Source organism: Cupressus sempervirens, chromosome 6, assembly GCF_028749045.1.
Source record: "Cupressus sempervirens isolate cs-2001-9-10 chromosome 6, ASM2874904v1, whole genome shotgun sequence".
In the NCBI taxonomy this organism is placed as follows: Eukaryota; Viridiplantae; Streptophyta; class Pinopsida; order Cupressales; family Cupressaceae; genus Cupressus; species Cupressus sempervirens.
The window spans coordinates 70,652,613-70,679,794 of NC_143123.1; the positions used below are offsets into that span (position 1 = coordinate 70,652,613).

A 27,182-nucleotide genomic window follows, 5' to 3' on the forward strand; every position below is an offset into this window, starting at 1 on the left:
AAAATGACCTGTGTGTGTGTTTTGTGTTTATATATACTACGGATGCGATAAATAATTGCATGTGCAAATGCTGATTATGACAAATGAAAGAGAAATGGATATAACAAAGTTGAACCAGATATATACATCAAAGTAGGATAATTTATACAGTATTTCTGATACTACCCATTTTTAAGATACTTTGTGGGAAATTTTTATGTGGATTTAGTTTCATGATAAGTTTTGTATTATACTCCATTAAATTAAAAAACAGAGTTGTCTTGAGATAAAGTTGTTAATCAATGGTTCTAAAAGTTGGCGAACACTTGCTGGACTTTTAAGTTTCTCAGGTAGATGAATAACTTGCTTGTGATTCTTAACCCAATTCTGCTGAAAAAATGAGGATTTATTCAGAAAGAATTGCTTGGACCTGGCAAGTGTAACAAATAGACTTGGCTGGCACAAAAATATTAAGAAAAACAGTTCACTCAAAAAATATCTATGTTCCACTGAGTTTCAGGGAAGGGGATGACAGGGTACAGCAAGACGTGTTTCTGGTACAGGGGTACTTTTTGTTACACCATACGGTGCAGCCTAACAGTCCATGAGGTAGGTCATCGTACGGTGACAGTTATTTTTATTTTTTAATTTTAAACTTACAGGGCAATATTATTTTGTGCCGTGTGGTGTCAGACATTACAGTGGTGCCGGACAGTACGGTGGTACAGTGGTGCTAGACATGGTGAATGATGTTGTCTGACGGATAGTACAGTGTGTGAGATGAGTACGGTAAGTAGAGTCCGTCGTGTAGAGTATCTGTGTCACCGAAGGAGTGACTAAAGCCGTGTTCATTGAAGGCATCCGTGTGTGACAAATGATTGGCAGACCGTTTTGCTTGTAACTGTTTGTGTTATTCTGTAACGAATTTGCATGGTTTTTTAATGGCTGCAAGAATTCGTTTGAATGAATGTTGATGAAATCAGGTTGATTGTAAAGGCAGTCTAAGCCTATGAAAATCCGGAGTGTTGTAAGTAAATTTCATTTACTGTAATACAAAAGTTTGCTTGGGGTTTTGGGTGATGAGTATTTTCCTGGAAGGGTTTCCCACATTAAATCTGTGTTTTGTGTTTGATACATTTTTGATATTTTATTAACCTACACATCTCTGTAATTTTTTTATGCTTATTTCCTTGTCATTTGGCATTTGGAAAGCGTTTCCGCACTGTTGCTTTCCTAACAAGTGGTATTAGAGCTTGGCCAGTTGTGTTATCCTTGTTGGGTAGGGTTTGTTTTTTGTGTCAAATTGGTTCTAGTGGGAGTTTGCAAGTTTTTTGTCTGCAAATTGAGATGGCAAGTACGTTAGGACGAGTGGATATTGAAAAGTTCAATGGCACCAACTTTGAGTTGTGGAAACTTAAAGTAGAAGATTTGCTAGTTGATCGAGATTTGTGGACTGTCGTGTTTGGTGTTAAGTCTTCAGGCATGAAATAGGAAGATTGGGAACTAATGGATCGGAAGGCCAGAGGATTGATAAGATTGACACTTGCAAACTCAGTTTTATTGAATGTGCATGAAGAGAAAACCGCATATTCCTTGTGGAAAAAATTAGGAGACATTTATTAGGGAAAATCCTTGGTAAACAAGATTTTCCTGAGAAAGAAACTGTACTCATTGAAGATGGATGGAGGAACGACTGTGGTGGATCATCTAAACTCATTTAATATGGTGATTGCACAGTTAATATTTGTTGGTGTGTCCATTAATGAAAAAATCAATGCATGTTACTATTATGCCCATTGCTTGATTTGTGGGATCATTTGGTAATGGCCATTGGAAGTACGACTACCAAGTTGAAAATGGATGAATTAGTTGCTATACTTTTGTTGGAAAAGATGTGAAAGAAGTCCTTTGAGGCAGCCAAAGAAGCCCTAAGTGTTAGAGGAAGATCTAAGGAAAAGAGTAAGAAAAAGGACACAAAGTCAAAGTTGAAGTCTCAAGAACATTTGTTTATTTTTTAAAGAACAAATCAGAAGTGTTCAAGAAGAACATTTGTTTATTTTTTGAAGAACAAATCAGAAGTGTTTAGTCGGTTTAAGGAATTTAAAAGGCTTGTTGAAAATTAGAGTGGAAGAAAAATTAAATGCCTAAGGACGGATAAAGGTGGAGAATTTTGTAATGCAGATTTTGACAAATTTTGTGTAGATCATGGCATCAAGAGGCATAAGGCAACACCTTATACTTTGCAACAAAATGGAGTAGCAGAAAGGATGAATCGGTCGTTGATGGAGAAAGCAAGGAGCATGTTGGGAGGTGCTGGTCTAGAATAAAAGTTTTGGTCCGAAGCAGTGGCAACAACGTGTTACTTGTTGAATCGTTCTCCTACAACAACGCTAATTGACAAGACACCTATGGAAGCATGGTCTAGTAAGAAGCCGTCATTAAGACATTTTCGTATTTTTAGCTATGAGGCATACACTCATGTACCTGAAGTGAGTAGGTCAAAGTTGGATAACAAAGCTATGAAGTGTATCTTCATCGGGTACAGAATGGGTGTGAAGGGATACATATTGTGGAACCCTCTCACTGAAAAGGTCTTGTACAACATGAGTGTAATCTTTCATGAAATGAAACCTAACTCAGTTGAGCAGCTAGAGAAAACTGGGAAGAGAAAGGAAGCAATTCAAATCCCTTTAGATTCCACACAAGAGGTATTTCAGATTCCAAATAAAGCTGAGAATGAGAATTCAAATATACCTGAGAATGAGAACGAGGAGAGCTTTGAGCGATCATACAAGTGAAGAAGAACATGATCCTGAACCTCATGTTGAATCTCAAGAAGCTTTTCCATAGGAAGTGAGATCTACTTAGGAGAGACGACAACCTGATAGGTACGGTTATTCACCAGAGAGATTTAATTATTCCATGTTGAATGTTAATTGTGCCTATGCTTTGCTTACGAATGTTGATGAGCCTATGATTGTTAAAAAAGAAATTAATATGCCAGATTTAGATTCCTGGTTGTTAGCCATGAAGGATGAAATGAAAACTTTGGAAAAGAACGAAACTTGGGATCTAGTACCTTTGCCTAATGAGAGGAAAGCTATAGGATGTAAATGAGTCTTTAAGAAGAAGTATGGTCAAGACGGAAGGATTGGGAAGTACAAGGCAATATTGGTTGCAAAGGGCTATTCTCCGAAAGCAGGGGTTGATTATGGAGAAATATTTTATCTTGTAGCTAAGCTAACATCTATCAAATTTTTGTTGTCACTTGCAGTGGCGCATGAATTTGAAATTGAGCAGATGGATGTGACGATGGCGTTTCTTCATGGTGATCTTGAAGAAGAGATAAACATGTCCCAACTGGAGTACTTTGCAGAAAAAGGTAAAGAGCATTTGGTATGTAAACTAAAAAAGTCTCTGTATGGTTTGAAACAGTCACCCAGAATGTGGTATCAAAAATATGATACATATGTTTTGTCTTTGGGTTTTACGAGAGCTAAATCTGATCACTGTGTGTATTATAAATGATGGGGACACAACCCAAGAACAGAATGGACACAACAGAAAAGGGAAATTATATTAACTGAGAAAATAAGCTAGTACAAATAGTACAGAGAAAATAAACTTCAGAACATGCCCTAAGGGCTTACAATAGCATAAATTTGGAGAATATTTCTCCTTTTAGCATCTCCTCTCAAACTCCACTCCGAACTGCCTTTTACAATGCCAGAAATCTCCTTAAGTAGACCCCGGAGGGTTAAGGACTAGGAGTACATTCTAGAAAGTGCTAGTAGGCATCCACCGACGAAATAGAAGGTTCCGAAAGCTGCGTTAGAAGTCGGTGCAAATCTAGAAGAATCCAGAAACGGTAACCGAACTTCCGGGAGGCATAACTTTTGAACCGTAGCTCCGATTGACAAACCGTTTACATTTTCGGAAAGCTCTCGAAGCGCTCTATAGCCCTATGGACAAGATTCGCTTGTCCCCAATTTTTCAACCCTTTTTGAGGTCATTTAATGCCCCAAACCTGACTTTGAAGCATTCTTAGGTCTCCAAAACCCGAAAAACTGCAATAACTTTCAAACCGTGGGGCCTTTTGACCTGATTCTTTTTCTGGAATGCTCTAAATCACAATTACATTCATCTGGTCAATTCAAACCTTCTAGGTCACCAAAATGATGGCCAAATTGCATGCTCCTATTTTTTCGAGATTTTCAAACGCACTGATAGTGGAATTGTGAGAGTTGGAACCTTTATTTGACCCAAATGGGTATCCAAAAATGTAAAGACATGAAACAGAAACTAAGTCTAAGTATATTTTTTTGGGTGACACAGGATTGCCCTTATACCTCTGGATGCTCCTGCATCAGACACCCAGGGTAGATTGAAAAGTGACCCTGTCACTTTATGGATGGTAGAGGAAATCCCAAATGGGAAACCTCAGCTGCTGAAATCCAAGTTGAGTCCTCGATTGGCCGTCCTTTCCATTTCACCAAATACTCTTCATACTGCCTGTTTCTGGTACTCCTACCCACACGTTGATCTAGAATGTCTTCTATCTCCTCCTTAGAAGCAAGAATCAGACATGGCTCTAACACCAACTCCTCATCTGCACCATCATCATGATACTCTGTTAAATCTGCAATGTTGAAAATGGGAGAAATCTGAATACCATTTGGCAGCTCTACTTCATATGCATTTCCTGAGTCATGTTTCTTCAAAATTTTGCAAGGGCCAAATTTCTTCATTTTCAGCTTGTTGTAAGTACCGGCTGGAAATCTTTCTTTTCGTAAGTGTACCATGACTAAATCTCCTACTTGGAATTCCTTATGTCTTCTCCTTTGATCAGCCCTAGCTTTATACTCTTGATTCATCTTGGTTATGTGTGCCTGAACCTCCTCATGTAGACGATTGATATGTTCAGCAAATTCCTCAGCTTCAGCACTTGTCCTCTCCCCTTGTTCTATCTTCCTCAGCTCTGGTGCAGTCCTTGGGCTATTCCCATATACAATTTGGAATGGTGATTTTCCAGTACTCCTATTTATAGAGTTATTATAAGCAAATTTTGCCTGTGGTAGAATCAAATCCCATCCCTTGGGCTTATCCCCAACCAAACATCTCAGCAAATTTCCTAGACTTCTGTTTACCACTTCTGTTTGGCCATCAATCTGCGGGTGATGCGTGGAACTGAATTTCAAGTCTGTTCTCAACTTCTTCCACAATGTCCTCCAGAAATACCTCACAAATTTAGTGTCTCTGTCAGAAACTATACTCCTTGGAAGACCATGTAGTCTTACCACCTCTTTGAAAAACAAGTCTGCAATATGGACAGCATCATGAGTTTTGTGGCATGGAATGAAATGTGCCATTTTGGAGAACCTATCAACCACCACGAATACTAAGTCATTACCCCTTTGTGTCCTTGGCAATCCAAGAACAAAATCCATACTTATGTCCTCCCATGGCCTTGATGGAATGGGCAATGGCTGATATAGACCAGTATTGTGACTAAACCCCTTGGCAACTTGACAAACCTGGCAACTTTGTACGAACTTCTTCACATCCTATGAAATTTGAGGCCAAAAATAATGTTCTCTAAGAATGGCAATGGTCTTATCTCGACCAAAATGTCCTGCCATCCCTCCACTGTGTTTCTCCTTAATCAGATTTTCCCTCATGGAACTCCTTGGAATGCACAATTGACTACCTTTGAACAACATGCCATCCTGAATCAAATAATCTAACCACTTGGTTCTATCTACAGCAACAGGTTCTTAACAAGCTTTCCATGCTTCAGCAAAATCAGGATCCTCGAGGTACAAATTCTTGAGTTCATCAAACCCAACTACTTCAACCTGCATTGCTGTAAGCAGTGACTGTCTCCTACTTAGTGCATCTGCAACCCTGTTAGATTTTTCACTTCTATGCTTCAACACAAATGTATAACTCTGCAAGAATTCTACCCACTTCATATGCCTCTGATTCAATTTACCTTGGCTATTTAGGTACTGCAATGCTTGATGATCAGTATACAAAACAAATTCGTTTGGTAATAAATAGTGCTTCCATTTCTTTAAGGCCTGAACTATTGCATAGAACTCTTGATCATAAACAAAATACTTCTTCTTTGCATCATTCAATTTTTTACTAAAATATGCAATAGGCTTACCTTCTTGGCTCAATACAGCCCCAATAGCGCTACCACTAGCATCACAATCCACCTGGAATACTTTTCTAAAATCTGGAAGTGTCAACACAGGCTGTTCAGTCACCTTCTTCTTCAGCAATTCAAAACTTCTCGCAGCTGCTGCAGTCCATTTGAACTCTTTTCTATCCCCTCTTATTGTATCAGTTAGGAGTGCACATATGCCACTGAAATTCTTAATAAACTTCCTGTAAAAACTAACCAGACCATGAAATGATCTTACCTCAGTAGCAGACCTCGGAGTAGGCCATTCCAAGATGGCTTTTACCTTCTCTGGATCCATTTTGAGACCTTCAGGTGATATAACAAACCCCAAATAGAGTAATTCCCTTTTTGTAAAGACACTTCTTCAGATTAATTAACAGTTTCTCTTCCCTTAGCCTTTCAAGGACACTACGAATATGCAATAAATGTTCTTCCAAAGTCTTGCTGAAAATTAAAATATCATCCAAATAAACAATAACAAATTTTTCCAAGAACTTCTTAAGTACCTCATTCATGAGCCGCATGAAGGTGCTTGGGGCATTCGTCAATCTAAAGGGCATGACTAACCACTCATAAAGACCCTCCTTGGTCTTGAAGGCTGTTTTCCACTCATCTCCTTCTCGAATCCTTATTTGTTGATAACCACTCTTCAGATCTATCTTTGTGAAGTACTGAGCTCCACTCAAGCAGTCCATAATATCATCCATCCTTGGCAAAGGAAACCGATACTTGATGGTGATCCTATTTATAGCTCGAGAATCTGTACACATCCTCCACTCTCCATCCTTCTTTGGTGCGAGTACTGCAGGCACTGCACATGGACTCAGGCTCTCTCGAATCAAGCCCTTCCTCAATAGCTCCTGAACCTGTCTATTTAGCTCCTCTGTTTCAGTAGGAGTCATCCTGTGAGCAGCCTTGTTAGGCAAACTAGCTCCTGGAATCAGATCTATCTGATGACTGATTTGCCTTACTGGTGGCAATCTATCTGGAACATTATCAGAGATAATATCTCCAAATTCCCCTAGTAAATCTGAAACTTCAAATGGTATTTCACTACTACCTTCTTTATCTTTCCTAGGAATCAAAGCATAGCACATATGCTGATGTTTCATGCCATCTAAAAACTTCCTTCCATCAACAAGACAAATCCTAGCACTGCTACATACCTTTTCACCTTCCTTTTTCATGGGCTTCAATTTGTGGCGAACTCCATCCTTTGTCAGAGAGTATGTGTTTGCATGTCTATCAAACTGCCATGGTCTACCCAACAATAGATGGCAAACATCCATCGAAATAACATCACACAGAACTTCATCATGGTAACTCCCAATTTTGAATTTTACTAAACATTGTTCACTTACCAGGACCTTATGATCATCTTTTACCCAAGAAATCCGATAGGGTTGGGGATGTTTCTCCCTCTTGAGCTTTAGCTTAGAGACCGTCTCTTCTGATACCAGGTTATCAGTGCTACCACCATCAATGATCACGTCACAACATTTATCCTCACACTTGCATCTGGTACGAAACAAACTCCTTCGTTGTCCTGGTTCATTCTCACCACTTAGTAGGACTCTTTCATTTACCAAGGTCTCTCCTCTTTCTGCATCCTCTGAATGTGATGATTGTGCATCCTCATCTACATGAGCAACCCTAGCTTGGCCCTCAGCTCTCCTATCTGTCCTTCCTTGTCGTTGAGGGCATTCAAAGGCACGATGACCTTCTTCATTGCAATGGAAACAGGTACCACGGAAGCCGCCTCTTCCTTGTCCACGTCCTCTACCTCTTCCTCTTTGATTTCCAAAGTCTTGATCATGGGAGCGGTTGAAACCCTCATTCCTCTAGTTTCTGCTAGTACCCACATCTTCATTTTTCTTTTGGGTTTCATTGCGGCCTCCAAATGATCTACCGCTTCCCCTTCCTCCTTGACCGCGCCCTCTTTGTCTTCCTTCAAACCTTTTATTCAGCTTCTCTTCAACTCGTAGGGCAAACTGGTATGCCTCTTCAACGCTGGTCATTCTTACCAGACTTAATTCCTCCTGGATGCTAGGTCGCAACCCACTGATATAACGAGCAACCTTCTCCTTATTTGCTTCTGCATGCCCCGCTCTAATTAAGAGTCGGTAAAACTCCTCTGTATATTCTTGGACTGATCTTCCTGCTTGCTTTAACCCATGCATCTTCTTAAACAGATCAAGCTCGTAGTCCACAGGAATGAACTGCTTCTTCAATTTGTCCACCATGCGATCCCATCTTGTGATCTTTTCCTTTCCTCTTCTAAGTCTTTCCAGTTGAACCTCTTGCCACCAGATTTTGGCATGGCCTTTGCAAACTTAACCCTATCTGGGTCCCTTATATCCTCATACTCAAAGTATTCTTCCAGTTCATTGATCCAATCGATCAACTCATCTGGTTTCAGATTTCCTGAAAATATACCCACTTCAATTGTAGGTCTTTTCCCAAACTTAGTAATGGCCCTAAAAAGCCTTTCCTCTACAGGATTCAGAACTTCCCCGTCAACTTCCTCTTTTGGTCCCATTACTTCCTCTTCATTGTCATCCTCACTATTGTCACCTGCAGCAACATTTTCTCCTCTACGAAGCTCCTCTTGCAATGCTTGTACCTGCCTCTGGAGGGCTCTAACCTCCTCAGGATCAATAGCTCTTGCCCTTCCGCCACGCTCTCTTCGTGGAGGCATCTTCTAACTCGAACCCACAACCACACAGTCCTGGTGCAAACTGCCTCACAGTCGGCGCTCTGTCTACACACTCAGGAAAACCCGCTCTGATACCACTTGATGGGGACACAACCCAAGAACAGAATGGACACAACAAAAAAGGGAAATTATATTAACTGAGAAAATAAGCTAGTACAAATAGTACAGAGAAAATAAACTTCAGAACATGCCCTAAGGGCTTACAATAGCATAAATCTGGAGAATATTTCTCCTTTTAGCACCTCCTCTCAAACTCCACTCCGAACTGCCTTTTACAATGCCAGAAATCTCCTTAAATAGACCCTTGAGGGTTAAGGACTAGGAGTACATTCTAGAAAGTGCTAGTAGGCATCCACCGACGAAATAGAAGGTTTCGGAAGCTGCGTTAGAAGTCGGTGCAAATCTAGAATAATCCAGAAACGGTAACCGAACTTCCGGGAGGCATAACTTTTGAACCGTAGCTCCGATTGACGAACTTTTTACATTTTCGAAAAACTCTCGAAGCGCTCTATAGCCCTATGGACCAGCTACGCTCGTCCCCCATTTTTTGACCCTTTTTGAGGTCATTTAATGCCCCAAACCTGACTTTGAAGCATTCTTAGGAGGTCTCCAAAACTCGAAAAACTGCAATAACTTTCAAACCGTGGGGCCTTTTGACCTGATTCTTTTTTTGGAATGCTCTAAATCACAATTACATTCATCTGGTCAATTCACACCTTCTAGGTCACCAAAATGATGGCCAAATTGCATGCTCCTATTTTTTCGGGATTTTCAAACGCACTGATAGTGGAACTGTGAGAGTTGGAATCTTTATTTGACCCAAATGGGTATCCAAAAATGTAAAGACATGAAACAGAAACTAAGTCTAAGTACATTTTTTTGGGTGACACAGGATTGCCCTTATACCTCTGGATGCTCCTGCATCAATAAAGCTGAAGGTGATTGGATACTTATTATTGCTCTATATGTAGATGATATGTTGTTTATAGGCAATAGGAATGAAATGATTTTGGAATTAAAATCTCAGTTGTCCCTGAAGCTTGAAATGAAAGATTTAGGGTCGGCAAAGTTTATCTTGGGGATGGAAATCATAAGGGACAAGGTTGGCAGGAAACATTGGCTCAGCCAGAGAAAATACATTACTAATGTTCTAGAGCGGTTTAATATGACTGACTGCAAGCAACAGGTAGTTCTAGTGTTACATGGAACGAAGCTTTCGGTTAATGATAGTCCAAAATCTCCTAATGAGATTGAAGACATGAAGCAGATGCCTTATGCAAGTGTTGTTGGAAGCCTCATGCATGCAATGGTCAGTACGAGACCAGACATTGCGCAAGCAGTGGGAGTATTGAGTTGGTTTATGGAAAATCTGGGCAAGTCACATTGGGATGCTGTGAAAAGAGTTCTACGATATTTGAAGGGTACGTCACAGTACATGTTATGTTATCAAGGTAATTCAGTGGGATCTAATAGGTTGGTTAGCATTCAAGGTTATGTTGACGCGGATTTGGCTGGGAACATTGACAGGAGAAGATCTACCAGTGGATATGTATTCATGGCGAATGGTGGTGCTATCAGTTGGAGCAAACGAAAAAGTGTAACTGCGTTGTCAACAACTAAGGCAGAGTACATGTCATCTACTTGTGCATGTCAAGAGGCAGCTTGGCTTAAGCATTTATGTTCGGATATTGGCTATGATGCAGGAAGAATTACAATTCTCTGTGATATTCAAAGTGCAATATGTTTGGTGAAAAAACCTACTTTCCATGCTAGAACAAAACATATTGATGTACAATATCACTTTGTACATGACATGGTCGAAGATGGAAAGGTAAATCTTGAAAAGGTTGATACTCGGGAAAATGTTGTAGATGCATTGACAAAGCCGGTGAACACAACTAAGTTCAAATGGTGCACAAACTCCATGGGGCTTAATACCCCTGACTTTTGTTACTTGTACTGAGAGAGTGATTCTGCATTTCATCAAGTGGGAGATTGTTATGATGACAAAGTGCACTGTACGGTGAGTCCACTGTATGGTGGAGGTATGTCACTGTACAGTGACAATTATTTTTATTTTTTAATTTTAAACGTACAGTGATGATATTAGTTTGTGCTGTGTGGTGTTGGACATTACGGTGGTGTTGGACAGTATGTTGGTACAGTGGTATGGTGGTACGGTGGTGCCAGACATGGTGAATGATGTTGTCTGAGAGACAATATAGTGTGCGAGATGAGTACAATAAGTAGAGTCCATCGTGTAGAGCATCCGCGTCACCGAAGGGGTGACTGAAGCCGTGTTCACCGAAGGCATCCATGTGTGACAGATGGTTGGCGGACCGTTCTGCCTATAATTGTTTGTGTTATTCTGTAACAAATTTGCAAGGTGTTTTAATGGCTGCAAGAATTCGTTTGAATGTATATTGATGAAATCAAGTTGATTGTAAAGGCCATCTGAGCCTGTGAAAATCCAGAGTGTTGTAAGTAAATTTCATTTACTGTAATACAAAAGTTTGCTCAAGGTTTTGGGTGGTGGGTATTTTCTTGGAAGGGTTTCCCACATTAAATCTGAGTTTTCTTTGTGTCTTGTGTATGATACTTTTTTGATAATTTATTAACCTGCACATCTCTGTAATTTTGTTTATGCTTATTTTCCTATCATTTGGCCTTTAGAAAGCGTTTTCGCACCATTGCTTTCTTAACACTTTGGGTCATGTTTTAGTGGACGACAAGCAATGTCTATTAAAAAATAGGGAATCTTTTACAAAAAGATAGAGGAATTTCAAATATTTATGGCATAACATTGATAAAGCATTCATCACAGACATTGTGGAAGAGGCATTCTTCACAAACATTGTAGAAGCTTAATACATAGCACTAGAGTTGAATTGAGATTTCACAGGAGAATGGACAATTTTTTTATCAAAATTCAAATGCTTTCATTGTTAATGAGCATACATTTTAATCTAAGAAATTAGGATAAGTTTGAAAGCTGTACCTGCATACCATCGGGAATGTGGGTGCCAGCATAGGGGACACATCCCCAGTTGCTGCCATTTTAACATCCAGAAATTCGTTATGTTTTTCACCTAATGGAGTACAAGTCAAACTTTTGAGCCTTTTAAGTTTTAACATGAGTAAATGACGTAACCAACCATTAATGCTGATTAATTCCTCTTTTCTATCAATTTTTGTGCTCAAACATTTTTAGGAGATTTTTTTGTGACTTCAGTTTGTGGGTTTGTAACTCCTGTTGTGGGGTCTTGGGTTTATTGGGATGGCACATTTTGTTTTCTAGAGGGGTTGTGTTGCTGGAACGAGTCTTGAGGACTGGCCTGAGATAACCATTTTGGACTGAATTTGTTGTTATATTCAAAGTACAGGAATAAAAAGTTTTTCTTCTTGCTGTTATCTTTTCTCTTTTTTGTATACTGCATGTGTTTCTTTGCCCATTTTGAGTTAACAGAAATTAGAATATACAAAAGAGTATTTTTGTGAGTGTTTACACTATTTGCTATGCTGTCTTTTAGTTGTTCTGTTTAGATCTATTATCAGTAAAAGTAGAGTATTGAACATGCAGCAATGGAGGTTGTCTCCATCGGTTAAACATTGGCCTTTTAAAAGCTGGGGTACATTTTTGTACAAACATTTTCCATTGTAGAATGAGTTCTATCTTATGATTGTAATGTATGTTTTCTTTTATCACTGCAAAGCAAAAGATTGCATTTAAAATATTTTTCACTTATTGCATGGAGGATTAGTCCATTAAAATCATTTCGTTTTATTACACAGAGCGTATACAACAGGCTTCAGTTTTGAAGGTCATTCAATAGCTATATCAGAGGAGGCATTTGCGGCACTTTTTCAAGGAGTTTGTCTTCAAAAGGATAAACATTCTATGAGTATCCACATCCCTGGACGCATCTATCCATTCTTAATAGAATGGGCACTCAAAGGAGGACTACAGATAATGCGGTTCGTAATCTTACTTGCTTAAATAGTAGTCTGTTTGTTAACTGCAAAATTCATGCATTAAAATTGGAAATTCACATCCTTCAAGCTATATTAAACACACGAGTTTTTGTGTACAAAATTATCAAATAGCTTTTAATGATCTTTGTTAAATTCTCCCATCAAGCAGTGAGTTTCCTAGATGGTACCCCATAGAGTATCCAGTTTAAATAGAATCCCATGAAGTACAATTGAAGCAAAACAAGTCTTCAAAGCGGAATAGAAAGACAACATAGCCATTTAGCACTAAAAATCTTAGTGAGGAATTCTCTGGTTTATATTTCTATACTATTTCATTCTATATTGAGCTTAAACTATTCAATGTTTAAATACTAAGTTGTCAGATTTGGTTTGGGATTTGATTTGCTGTTTCTATCATATCCCTTCTTTATAAACTTTTTAAATAACTGTTTTTAATTATTTAATTGGAGATATGATATTATTTTTGAAATATTTTGATAGTACATATTGATGATTAATGAAGCATATTGACAAACAAATATTGATGAATGTTGAAAGTAGATGAATTATGCTAGTAATTATTGTTTATTTGATTGATATAGAAGGGTAAAGAAGATTATGTCTAACTACCTCATGTATCAAGTGGATGTAGGAGGATGAATCACCCTCGAGAAGGGAGGAAGACTATCATCACGAAAAGAGGATGCAAATTGAAGGAAAGGCCAAAATTTCCATTCAAGCTGGTACCTATAGATAAGTAATCCTGGTCATCTAGTCACCTGGAGTTGTAGGTGTTGGCTCCGAATTTGACAACATTTCAAATACATTTTGAAGTGGTAGAGGAAACCTAGGTATCAGCTACACACCATAATAGGTGTCCCCACACAAATCAGTAGGACCAACTAACAAGACTTGGTAGTCTTCTCCCCTTCGAATTCTGCAAGATTCAGGTGGGTATACTTTGGAATTTATTTTACTTCTTTCTTGATAACAACAACACTAGTAAATTCCATCTTTAAAGTAGACATTTGCCTTCAACTCTTCTAACTTAGAGACTACATAAGGGATGTAATTCAGCTACTATTCCATACCCTAGATCTTTTCTCTAAATCAAGCATAGGCTATCCTTCAGGACCTACAAACAAAAACATAAGATATTTGATTTAGATTTATGAAATTTAATATTGTGCAACCTTACAAGATCTATTTATCACTAACTCATGATTAGTGCTTTATCCATTTGGGCAATTTACTCACAGAACTTGAACATATTCGAATGGATCTATTTCTCTCACTTTATGTAAAAACCATCAATAATCAATTCCAAATCCTATACTTATTAGATCTCCCAGTGATGTTTTGAATTCCCTTAAATCACATCAAGCATTTACATAATCATTTTGATTATCAACAAGACATGAACTAAGGTATAATACTAAACGAATCATAACTAGAGCTCAAAATACTCGTCCTTAAACCTCAAGAAAATAACATAAGAAGAGACAAGATCATAACTGGGCACTCAAGTACTTCTTCCTTTGTATTCATTTTGCTTTAAAATAATACAATCCTTATATCTAAAAACTCTATGAATATCAACTCAAAACAGATTTGCAATTTTGAACTTCACTATTCTAGATTAGAAAATAATTCATAGTAAATGGACCACCTCTGAGAAAACATAGAAAAATCTACTCTCTTCAAAATTCTCATACCCTTCTCTAGCCCTTGAAACTCACTTATATAGATGAGTTGCAACAAGCTTCAAGGATAGAGATTAAGACACATGCCATCTTTTAATTGCTCATACCATCTTGTTACAAACAAACATGTGACTGCTTTAAAAAAAAAACATTCTCTTAATGATCAACATTCTGATGTGACATTCCTAGGGTCACATGCTTGGTTATTATTACAACTTTTACCCAAGTTATTCCTTGCGAAAGAGAAAATAGGCTCCAAAACTTATTTACTCTAATGGGTCCTTGTGATTTGAGTCATTATCTGGAATATATTTTCTTACCCACTCATGATAATCATCATCACTTGGCCATATGTGTCCGAGGATCCGACCTGCCACCTACCTGTAGGGGTTATATTTTACTATAGCCTGGGTAACTTCCCTTTCAAAATTTTCATGAAATACATCAAAGTTAACCAACTTGGAAATGCATTCATGAAGAAGTGTCATATCCATATTTTATGCTATAATCTTACACAATGTCATTTACTTTGGCAATGGCCTCATTCCTCCAATTAGAAAATTCCTTAATATCCTTGTTATTATCCAAAGTGGTGGTACTAGGTGTGTCTTGAAAACCTTCTATCATATTTTTCAATTCTATCAATTTACTCTCAATATAATCAGGTAATACTAAAAAATTCTTAAGTGATTTGATGACCCTGGCAGTAGGCATAGCATTTTGAGGAGCATTACGATCTATCCTCACACATAATTCTACCTTTTCCATCTTCTCAACCATGCTCACCCACTTTTGATATGTTGGCTTAACCAACTTTCTATCATGCTCCATTTTGTTGATGACCAAATACAATATCTTGCATACTTCATGGAGTCTAAACAACCTAGAATTTATCTTTTCATGTAACATCATTAATGAAGTTCTAACAATAACCTCTATCATAATCAAATTTCTCTTTATCATTTTGCAATTGCATCTTCAAATCCACCACCTCCTTTATTAAAGCATCATTATTTTTATCTCTTTTGATATGAGTTTGTTGTAACTGAACTATTGAAACGAATGACACTATACTCAACTATTTGGATGACTCATTGACGTTACAACCCTTTGCTACTTCCAACTCAGTTATTCTCTTTTCGAATAGGTTTATTTTGTCCTGCTGATCAATATTTCCTTTGTTCTTTGCTTATATGTTGACAACACATGGCTGTACATTTCCTATGACTGTTCATACCCCTTTTCCTTTCCTTTTGCAACATTATGAACAAAGGAAACATGTTCCTGTAGATTCTTGGTAGAGTGAGTAAGCTTAGCATCCTCCACCCTTTGTATGACTATATTTCCTCTTATTCCAATACCATCCTTAATATCTTTACTTGAGTCAGATGGTGAAAAATCCAAAGTGGCTAAGGCAACTAAATCTTCACTATAATGCATACCAGATGAAGGCCTATAGAATTCCTTTTGGTTTGGTCTCTTCAACCTCACACCTTTCATGATTGAATCAAAATTACATCAACAATATTTATATTTGACAATAATTTGATCCCTGATTCTTTAACAATTCTCCTTCCTTCTTCTGGGGTAATAGCATCAAACTTAATCATCATTTCATGCTCCACTTCTTGAGCGAGGTCATTAGGGTCAACATTTGGTATTTGTATTCTTTTCTCTTTAGCTTTTTGGAGACAATCCTCCCTATAATATTGCCATAGCAATTGCTTGAAGGGGATTGATTTGACAAATCCATCATCAGTCACATCTACCTTACAAGACTCTATTCTCAACTCCCTTGGGAAGAGTCCTTTCATCTCTTGTGTTGTGATATCAAAAATTAGTGTGTTAGGAACTTGAAGATCTCTTCCTGCTAACACGTCTTTAGGGACATATATGTATTCTTCTTCTTCATCATCATCTTCATAAGGAAGGTTCAATCCCTCTAGTTGTTCCTCACTCTGGGTGGCTTCTTCTTTCTTGGAGATCCCTTCTTCTTCAATTATATTCTCATGGTGTCTCTTTAATGGTGAAAGTGGGTAGGTGGTCTCAGAGATTTTGGAGAGGGGGGTCTCCTCATTTGATCTTCTGCCTTTAAACCCACTAGCCTCACATCTTCTACCTCTGATGACCTCTCTTCAAGCTTTCTCCTATGGTATATTGTTAGGGTCTCTGAAGCTTTGGCCTTTTTTTTTTGGCTCATCATCATAACCTATGATCCTTCTCTTATCCTCTTTTGCCCTCTACCTTCTTTAGGGACTACATCAACAAATTGCAATAACATATTTAAACTTTATGCATCATCTACAAAAATTACCTTTGTCGTCTTCGTATTTTTCGAGTTTTCATTCATGGTATTATATATACTTAAGAAATAATCAAAAAACATTCTCGACTCCTAATCCATGCCCTTATAGTTTGAGAGTGGATCATAACCTAGATCCTTTTCCCAAATTTCCCCCAAAATCTCCTGATATGTATGCCAATATGATTTCTTTCTTCTTTGGGATTTCAAATCTTCATCATTTATGATGATGTTCTCTAGATAATCAAATTCATGCTCATCCCTTGGTGTCTTTTTTATTTTGTGCATTAATTTCTCATAGAAACCTTCTATATCATTCAGCCTTTTTGAACTAATTTCTCATAGAAACCTTCTATATCATTCAGCCTTTTTGAACTAACTTCCAAATTATATGGTTTGAGTAATTGGACCAACTCATTTCTTCCTTAATTATAGCAAAATGATGAAAAAATGTAAGATCAAGAAAGAAAGTTCCTTTTTGGGCCTTTGTTGGTGGGAAATCAATATCTTAAAGCATGTCAACTTGCCTCATGACTTCAAGAAAACCAATCCTCAATGGAACATATTTGGGCAACACTAAAGGCCTTCCTGGAAATCCATATATTCTGATAACTATGGTGTGAGGGTAGAAATAAATGTCTCCCCATTGGTGGCACATTTTTGGTTTTGTATTAAAATCAATTGGCCTCAAGAAAATTCTCAAAGAGTGAGGAAAATCAGTAACAACTCACGGAATCCTTTTTTTGATGGCAGATCCAAAATTATTTTCAAATAACGCAAAACTGGAACCCTCCCAATCCATTGACAAGATGGTGGACCACAATTGTACTAGCAACTATTCATCACCCCTTTTGAATTCCATGTCCACGTGTTTAGCAAAATCCTTATTATTATAATAATAATAATTAAAAAAATAAAAATAAAACATATGAATGAGTAATGAATACCATCTAAAATCAGTTCATTCCCCTTTCTTCAATGTTGCCAATCCCTCATTGATATTCACTTCCAGATACTTGGGGAAATGATAGATCACTGCATCCCCATAATTCTGAATTCCCATGCACATCAATATTGTGGCCTTACTGAATTTCTTCTTGTTTATCAACCCCAACACTTGATATAAGACAATGTGTGTATACACCAAGGCATCATTATAATGTTCACAATTACCTATGGTTTGTAATATGGCTAGATGTGTCAATTTGATTCCATCTAGATCTTTTAAGAAAGAAACCATCAATTTTTGTTGCATGTCAACCCTACCTGATCAAAAGCTTCTTCATACATTTTAAAATCTATCATATTAGTTACATTTTTAGCTGGACGGAGACCAAAAACTTCTCTAATGGATTTAATCTCTATTTTTAACATAACCTCCCCACTTATATCCCTAATTATGTGTAAAATCAGGTCGTATTTATCCACTAGCTCCAACAATAGGTCAATGTCAAGGAAAATAGTGGGCATTATCAATTTACAGTCATATTACTAGACATTACTTAGAGGGCTCCCTAAATTAGCTTGACCATACCACCATTTAAAAACTTCTAAACCTTTCGTTGGAATATTTGTGTTACAGATATTTCCATACTTATCCTTCAAGCCACAACACACTTTATTCTTCAAGGTTGTCTATACCTCAATTGCTTCCCTAATCTATTTTCACATAGGTAATTGTTGAACAAAATCAACATGTAATATTTTATCTTCATAATTGAATTTTCCGGAGTACTTTTTTGGAGGCATATTCTCAATTACAAGGTATTTACACAACTAGGGTTTATTTAGGGCTTCAAGGATTCAAATTAAGGCTTTAATAATCGGTGCAAAATCCTAGAGCAACTTAAAATTTTGTAACTCAAAACATAGAGAAAGGAATTTGACTACTTGGTGTTTTACTCAATCATAGAGCCATCGTGAAATTGACTTTTGAAAATTCTTTGAACTTGGTTTTCGCAATTCAGAGACTCCACATGCATAAATTGATAACTTGAAATGAAATGACAACTCTTAAATTCTTTGTAATAGCATTAAAACCTTGAATTCATGCAGAAAAACTATTACTCCTTCATGCAGTGAAAACCCATCTTTATTGTCTCAATACCAAGTTTGAATGTTTGTCGTTGATCTTCTTCCATTTTACATTTGATGGATGTAATCTTCCTTTGATATTCGTTGATTGTCCTTTTCATCCCTAGGGACCCATCACCAACCAATAAGAAAAAAAAAAAAGTGATCACGTAAGATCTTTTGAAAATTCCACACGTTGAAGCAGATGGAACATGTGTCTACATCGTGCTTTATGGCCATACAGATGCTAAACCCTTGTGATAACATGTGAACTGTCAATCTCTTCTTTATTCCTAAACATATGGACGACTCATCTTATTGTGTGATTAAGTCCCCATTGTTGATTTCCTCCTCGTGCACAATTCTTCCTTTTTAAGTAGCAATGGAATAGTCCAACGTGAGGTAGACATGTGGAAGCATCTCACTTCATTGCCATGAGGAAATTGATTCCTTGTGAGACAACGTAGGCTGTTTGATCCTCTTTAGAATTAAGACTACATATACTTACGTAATTAGACTTGCTGACAATGTCCACATTGTCCAATCATATGCTAGGTCCTTGCTAACTCCTTAGATCCCACTGGAAACTTTTCTATCGATCGAAACCACATGTCATGATCTCGCTAATTCACCATTCCACATATCAGAGATGTGAAAACACGATAGCCATTGATTCAAAGAAGAGAGGACCCATTGTATATAAAATAAAACTTAATCCTTGTGTCCACGTGGCAGAATCTTGGCGTCTCCATTATACAATCCATACCTCAGACCCATTCATACTGGCTAACTTGGACGTATGTGGACCAATCAGAATGCAACAAACCCTCATTGGAAATGGTCCCACCAAACAACTTGAGCTTGGGTTTATTCCACTCGATAAGATCTCGCTTTCTCGCTACAGATATTGTCAGGACTTGTGAGTTAACAAGGACCGTTGATCAACATCTTTATTTAAGAAGACACGGGCCCATATCTTGGACATGCGCCCATATCCCACTATGTTGCCACACAGAGAGAAATATATTGCGAACAAGGGGTGGCCATTGATTTGGTTTGGCTACCGACTTAAAGAAAAATGAGTGTTTGGTCATGCCATCATCCACGTGGGAACATCATGCATTCTCCCTAAAAGAACTGTCAGAGCTTGCGAAAAAACACATACCGTTGATTTGAGGACCCACCGTTTCTTGCATTAAAGAAAATTACTTCAAGACATTTTAAGATAAGGGTTTAACCATAAAATGTCAACACCTAGGATATTTGTAAAGGGGCTCTAATTATGACAAAATAACCCTTGTCTTTCAAGACATTCATAATAAAAAATAATGGGGTCACAACTTAAAGTTGATAATGCCTAGGCTCGAGCATAACATGACGATGGACAAACCCTTCCTAAGTGAAACAAAAAGTAACGAAGGAAAAGAATGACTTAAATGATTTTTTCGTTTAATCTAGGGTTTTACCTCATTTAAGCCTTTGCAACTAGGGTTTTATTATGCAATAAAACAATTAGGCACATTACCAAGAAAATAAGAACCTTATAATGGAAAAAATGACTATTTCTCAGAAAAACAACAATAGGTGTTAGGTATGCTTGTAAGTTGTTAGTTGCGAGTGTTGGGAGTATGATGTTCTTTCCTTGTTTATCTTTAAATTAAATGATTTAATTTTCATCAACAAGAACTTTAATTTTCATCAACAAGAACACATCATGAGGGAAGCACATTACGAAAAACAAACATAGAAAATCCACCACGCAATAGGAGCTAGTCCAACATATTGCCTGCCACATAGCTGGTAAATCATGATTAATATTAATAACCTCATACATATCATTAGAGTCGTTAGCTTTATTATAATCATTAGTTGCATTAGCAATATAAAAAACATCATCATCAAGAGTATCTTCTTCATCTAAATTTATTGTAATAGAATGTAAGATTATATAAAATATCATGTTTAGTTGCATTAGCAATATAAAAAACATCATCATCAAGAGTATCTTCTTCATCTAAATTTATTGTAATAGAATGTAAGATTATATAAAATATCATGTTTGTTAAATTTCATCTTTTTAAAACTAGCTTCCTCCTTTGGATCATGCATGCTCATGAAAGGGAATCAAAGCATTAGTAGGCATTTTAGGCGAGGAAAGATTTTTGGAAGCACATTCATGGGCTCTAGTATGATGTTTATGGAATAAGGTCTTCATTGAAAAAGAAATACATTATCGCATGGGTTCATAATGGGGGATTGAAAATGGGCAAAAAAAGGGGGCAATATATTGCTTAAAGGGGGGGAGTGAGAATTTATTGGTTAGGGGGTGGGGGTTTTTATAGGAAAATGATTGTGGGGGGTATTAGAGGGGGGTGATTAAAAGGGGGTTTGAGCAATATTTTTTGAAAATAGGGGGGTTCTTTAGAATGCCTTGAACATGTGCTATGATTTAGGTTCACTAAGAGAAATCCTTGTTGTTTACATAGGAGATCATGAGCACAATTATTATGCTTGGTTTTGTTGGAGATTTGGTTTGGTTCATGATCAATTAACATCAAGCCCCTTTCTTCTTTAGGAAAAAGAATAGAAGGAACCTCACTAGGCTAAGAGATAACATTGACAAAATATTTGTAAGATACAAGAGGTGGAACAAAAACATGTATAGGTGGAACAAAAACATGTATAGGAGGTGCAGGGAGACGTCCAGGTCCAGGACAAGGAGATGAAACATCCTTATGATTTCTAAGCTCACAAATCTTTTGGATTTCATATTTTTGATATGATAAAAATATAGTCTTTGCGAGAGTAACTTAGAAGACCAAAAGAAGTCAAGGTCAAAAGAATCTCGAGGTACTAACGGTTGATAGAGAGTGATTGATAGTGATGATTTATCCTCTATGGGAAAACTTCTAACATTTGTGGATAGAAGAGACCACAACTATGATGGAAGTAAACTAAGGAAGACCAAGTCTAACTTGAAATTGATTAGAAGTCGAGAAGATGACAATAGTGACACAGACACAGACACATATGTATGCATGTTTTGAATGTTATATATATATATATATATATATATATATATATGGTTAGTCTTTATTTTTTCCCTCAATTTCTTATTGTCAATTTATTTTTATTCTATTTTTGTTTGGGTTTTCATTGCTTTCTTAATTTTATATTTTATTTAATTTTTATTTGTATTTCTACTACTTATTATTATTATGTCTATTTTTTATTTGTCTTATTTTCATTGCATTCATGTTTTCATTGCTTCTTTTTTGCTTTAGTGTTATTATTGTGTCCCTTGGTCTTTGGTTGTGGGGCCCTTTTTGCTACCTATTCCTTTGCCTTTTCTATAATTTTTAATTTTTAAACTTTTGTCTACTGGTTGGTTGGTTTATAGTTGTCTAGTTTTTTCTTCCTCTCTTTTTCTTATTTAGTTATTGGGTTGTATGTATTGGTTTTGTCTTTTTTCCCTTCTTTTCCTTTTTATTATTTTTTCTTTTCTTCCTTGTCTCATTATGAGCATTGGTCTTTCTCTCCTTGCCTTTTTATTTCCTTTTTTAAAGCCAGTTTGCAATTCTTTCTTTCTTTTGTATACTTCTCTCTCATCCTGATTTTGGATTTCATATTTCTGATATGATAAAAATATTGTCTTTGCGAGATTAACTTAGAAGACCAAAAGAAGTCAAGGTCAAAGGAATCTTGAGGTACTAATAGTTGAAAGAGAGTGATTGATAGTGATGATTTATCCTTTATGGGAAAACTTCTAACACTCGTGGATAGGAGAGACCATAACTTTGATGGAAGTAAACCAAGGAAGACCAAGTCTAACTTGAAATTGATTAGAAGTCGAGAAGATGACAATAGTGACACACACACACACACACACACACACACACACACACACACACACACACACACACACACACACACACACACACACACACACACACACACATATGCATGTTTTTAATGTTATATATGTGTGTGTGTGTGTGTGTGCGCGCGCATGCTTTTATAGTTAGTCTTTATTTTTTCCCTCAATTTCTTATTGTCAATTTATTTTTATTTTCTATTTTTGTTTGGGTTTTCATTGCTTACTTAATTTTATATTAATTTTAATTTCTACTACTTATTATTATTATGTCTATTTCTTATTTGTCTTATTTTCATTACATTCATGTTTTCATTTCTTTCTTTTTTGCTTTAGTGTTATTATTGTGTCCCTTGGTCTTTGGTTGTGGGGCCCTTTTTGTTGCCTATTCCTTTGCCTTTTCTATAATTTTTAACTTTTAAATTTTAAACTTTTGTCTACTAGTTGGTTGGTTTATAGGTGTCTAGTTTTTTCTTCCTCTCTTTTTCTTATTTAGTTATTGGGTTGTATGTATTGGTTTTGTCTTTTTTCCCTTCTTTTCCTTTTTATTATTTTATCTTTTCTTCCTTGTCGCGTCATGTGCATTGGTCTTTCTCTCCTCGCCGTTTTATTTCCTTTTTTAAAGCTAGTTTGCAATTCTTTCTTTCTTTCCTATACTTCTCTCTCATCCTGATGATGAATCATAGAGTGTGATCTGAAACATCGATGATAAAACACACACACACACACAATCAAATCTAGAATTTTTTTATATTAAAAATTATAATGCATATCTAATATGTGGCTGAAATCTAGAAACTCAATGTAATATATAGAACATGAATGATGATTTGTACCTGGGTACAAAATGAGAAAGATGATCTGTCCTGATGTTTTTGACTTAATTTTTTAGAGTTCTTTTGACAATTGCCATTCTTTCCAAATTTAGTTTGACAATTATGTGACCTACTTCTACACAAAAAATGAGCAAAAGTTGTCTAAAGGGGTTTGAGTTTGTCAAACCTCTGTTTATGAATCAAATTTGAAAATAAAATGAAATTGCATAAAGGAGAGTATGTAAAATGGTAAATGTTTGATTCACCTTGCATAAACCCTACAAATGAATGTAGAAACTACTCATACCTATCAAGGTTCTTGAATGCAGTTGAAATCAAGGGGTTGACCTTGGAATGTAATGCAGAATTAAGGATTACCACACAAATGCATGGATCTATGAATGTCACTTCTCTTTCTTGAATGTAGATATGCTTGATAATTGTGTGCAATGAAGTAGAGAGAGAATGTGAATGGAAGGAAGGATCTTCTTGCTTGATTGATAGTTCCTCTACTTGGTCATCATGGGAGAGAAATTTGCTTTAACTGGAGAAGGTTACCTTTGACTTGAACAATCTTGAAGAATTAGACTTAGAGAAGCTTGATCTTGGATGCTTGTCTTTAATTTATGATTCCAATTGCTCAATTTCTCTTGAATGCTTATTATGAAGTACCTACCTAAGTATGAGATCAAATAATTGTCGAAGTATGAGATCAAATATTAACCAAGTGTATGAAGTACCTGAGATCAAAATGAATCGTAGATTTTTTAAATTTATTTTTTCCATTTATATTAATATGGCTGATTAAATTGACAAATTTTTAGTCAACCTTTTAAAAGGGAAATCGCCAAATAGTTGTCTTAGTCTAAGATCAAACATTAGTTGTGTCTATGAAGTAATTGAGATCAAAATTTATCAAACAAGAATATTGCTTCTATCAAATTTGGAATTTATTAAAAGTGGAAACCAGTTTGAAGTGGTTGAATAATTGTTGTTGATGAGAGGAGTTTTCTAGGAGTAGTGCAATAATTGAGAAAGCTTATCAAATCATATTCCATAATTGCAATGCTTTGTATTCCATAATGACAACATGCAAGTCTTTCAAACAAGGTGGAATTTAACAAAAGAAATTTGTTTAGTTGAAGTAAGAGATTAGCAAGCCAATAGCTTTGGCAAATACTATTCTAAATGGAGAGCAATATATGATAAAATTAAATATATCAAATTATAATTTAAAAATTATGTGTGAATATGTATCATTTGACTTAATTTACCTAGTAGCATCCCAACTAATGCCACAAGAACATTGATGGATTGATTGCTCCCATAGCCACTATTTCATACACTAGAAATGAGTAGGAGACCTCAATTATATTTCTTGATGGTTTTCTGCTAATTGAATTTTTCTCTCACTATAAATAATAGGATAACTAGAATACACAATTCCAAAAGCATGGTGGGAGGGAGCTAAAGTTTTGAGATAACACTTTTCCTTTTATAATTATCCATTGTTTCTTAACAATTATATGTTGTTTTGTAAACTAATTTAGTTCCCAATCATCAACTTTTTGGCATAATTATTTGTTGTTCTTGAAGAATTATTTGAACACTCTTATTCATTCTTTAGGGACACATACATATAAATGTACTGGACTTGAGGGGAGTATCATGTACTAATTTTTTGGATGAATGGACAAGATTTTCCCCATGTCTCACCCAATTCGATGTTGGTTGGGAGGGAGTGAATTGATATAGTCTAGTTGAATCATTCAATGTTGTATTTTTTCTTTAACTTGCATTTTGATGTGTATTATCCTCTCTCATAGTTTAAGTTATCTTTGATGTATATATTATGAAGATGTTTAAATGTGGTTTTAGATCTATGGGTGTTGTAATTTAGATTGAAGATCATATTAAGTTTGAAACAATCAATTAAGAAATCAACATGCTTGTAATAATACTCAAAACCCAAAACCCAGAACCTTATAACCATGAGTGCACAATCCTAAACATTTTGTCCATTTCTTCCTTTATCTTGCTATCTTCCGCCTCCCCCCCCCCACCAAAACCCTAAACCCCAAACCCTATAACCATAAGCCCTAAGCTTAAGTCCTTTCTTAGTCTTCCCCCACATCTCTCTCTCTCTCTCTCTCTCTCTCTCTCCCTCTCTCTCCCCCAATTGATCTTGACATAGAGAATGAAGAGATGGAGAATAAGAGAGATGGGGGTAAGGAGGGAGGGGGAGATAATGAGAAAGGAAAAAATAGAGGAAGAAACCTAGTGATGAAAGGGGGGGGCGAGGGTGGGGGGAGGGGGGGGAGAGGAGAAGATGCGAGATAAAAGAAGAAAGAGAGATAGAGGAGTAAGAAGAGATGGAGGGGGAGATAGACATGGATGGAGTAAGACTTGGGGATAGACAAGATAGAGGGGAAGAAATGTGAGATACCTAGAGCAAGAGAGTAGTGAGATGGGTGTTTAAGACAGGGGAGATTTAGAGGAAGAGAGGAACAAAAAAGAGAGACATAGATAGGTGATAGGGAAGAGAAAAGGAGAGGGATAAGGAAAGAGAAGTATGAGGAAGAAACCTAGTGATGAAAGTGGTGAGAAGATGAAAGATGAAAGAACAAAGAGAGATAGAGGAGTAAGAAGAGATGGAGGGGGAGACAAGCACGAAGGGAGTGAGACTTCGAGAGAGACAAGATGGAGGGGAAGAAAGGTGAGATACCTAGAGCAAGAGAGAGGTGAAATGGGTGGTTTAAAAAGGTGCATGCTAATTGATGAAATACATTATGTATTTTTTGCATTTGACACACCATATTTGGTGTGCACCAAATAGTTTGCATTGGGAAATACCAAGCCTCTAGGTTGGGTTTACACTGGGAATCCAAGTGGAAGTCTTTGACGACCATATCAAGCTTGAGATGTATTATTTAGAAAAAAATGCAAAAAATTATCAAATTTTGGTTCCTTTTTTTGTCAGATTTGCATGTTTCAATGCAAATGTTAGAAACACCACAATATATTAAGCTCTTTGTTAGCTATTTAATGATATATTTTTTTAGATTTGGATTATGTTAAGTTGTTCATCTCTAATTTCTTGCGTCAGTTTGACTTAAAACTAACATGTAGTATTTTGGGCATAGATTTTGGCCAGTTCATTAAATTTTGAACCACATTACCTTTTACAAAGTAGACTGCATTATACACACCTAAAACATGAGAAGTGTTTATTTTGTATTAGTTTTCTACAATTTTAGGGGGGAACATGCTTAAATTTCATGTTTTCAAAATCTATCCACTTCAAAAATTAGTAAAAAAAATATGATAAGTAGGAGATGATTTCCACAGCTAGTCAAATTGTGATTTCCACAGCTTCAAAAATCACACAGTTAAATCCTGATATTCACATCACAAAAAAACATATTTTCATTAAAAAAGTAGCCAAAGAAATGAGATTAATTGCATGATGTTAGCTAACTTCTCATTGGCATAATTTATTTTTTGAAAGATGACATTTTAGGAAGAGCATATTAGACACTATGTTGCGTTTTTCCTAAA

At 36.4% G+C, this 27,182-nt stretch overlaps 1 protein-coding gene across 4 annotated transcripts in view; it reads left to right on the forward strand.

The window, feature by feature from the left end:
- Nucleotides 1–27,182, forward strand: part of LOC149551192 (uncharacterized) — a 47,337-nt gene that overhangs the window by 14,200 nt on the left and 5,955 nt on the right. For 2 of the 4 annotated variants that reach the window (XR_016352705.1, XR_016352704.1), the window contains exons 5-6: nucleotides 12,678–12,860; nucleotides 13,510–13,807. Coding sequence is in view for 2 of the 4 variants with exons in the window: in XM_089786769.1 (XP_089642895.1) it covers nucleotides 12,678–12,860; nucleotides 25,252–25,267 (199 nt within the window). In the remaining 2 variants the exon portion in view is untranslated. Of the gene's footprint in view, nucleotides 1–12,677; nucleotides 12,861–13,509; nucleotides 13,808–25,251; nucleotides 25,506–27,182 lie in introns of those variants that run through there. The other 2 variants (XM_089786769.1, XM_089786768.1) reach the window with 2 other exon arrangements.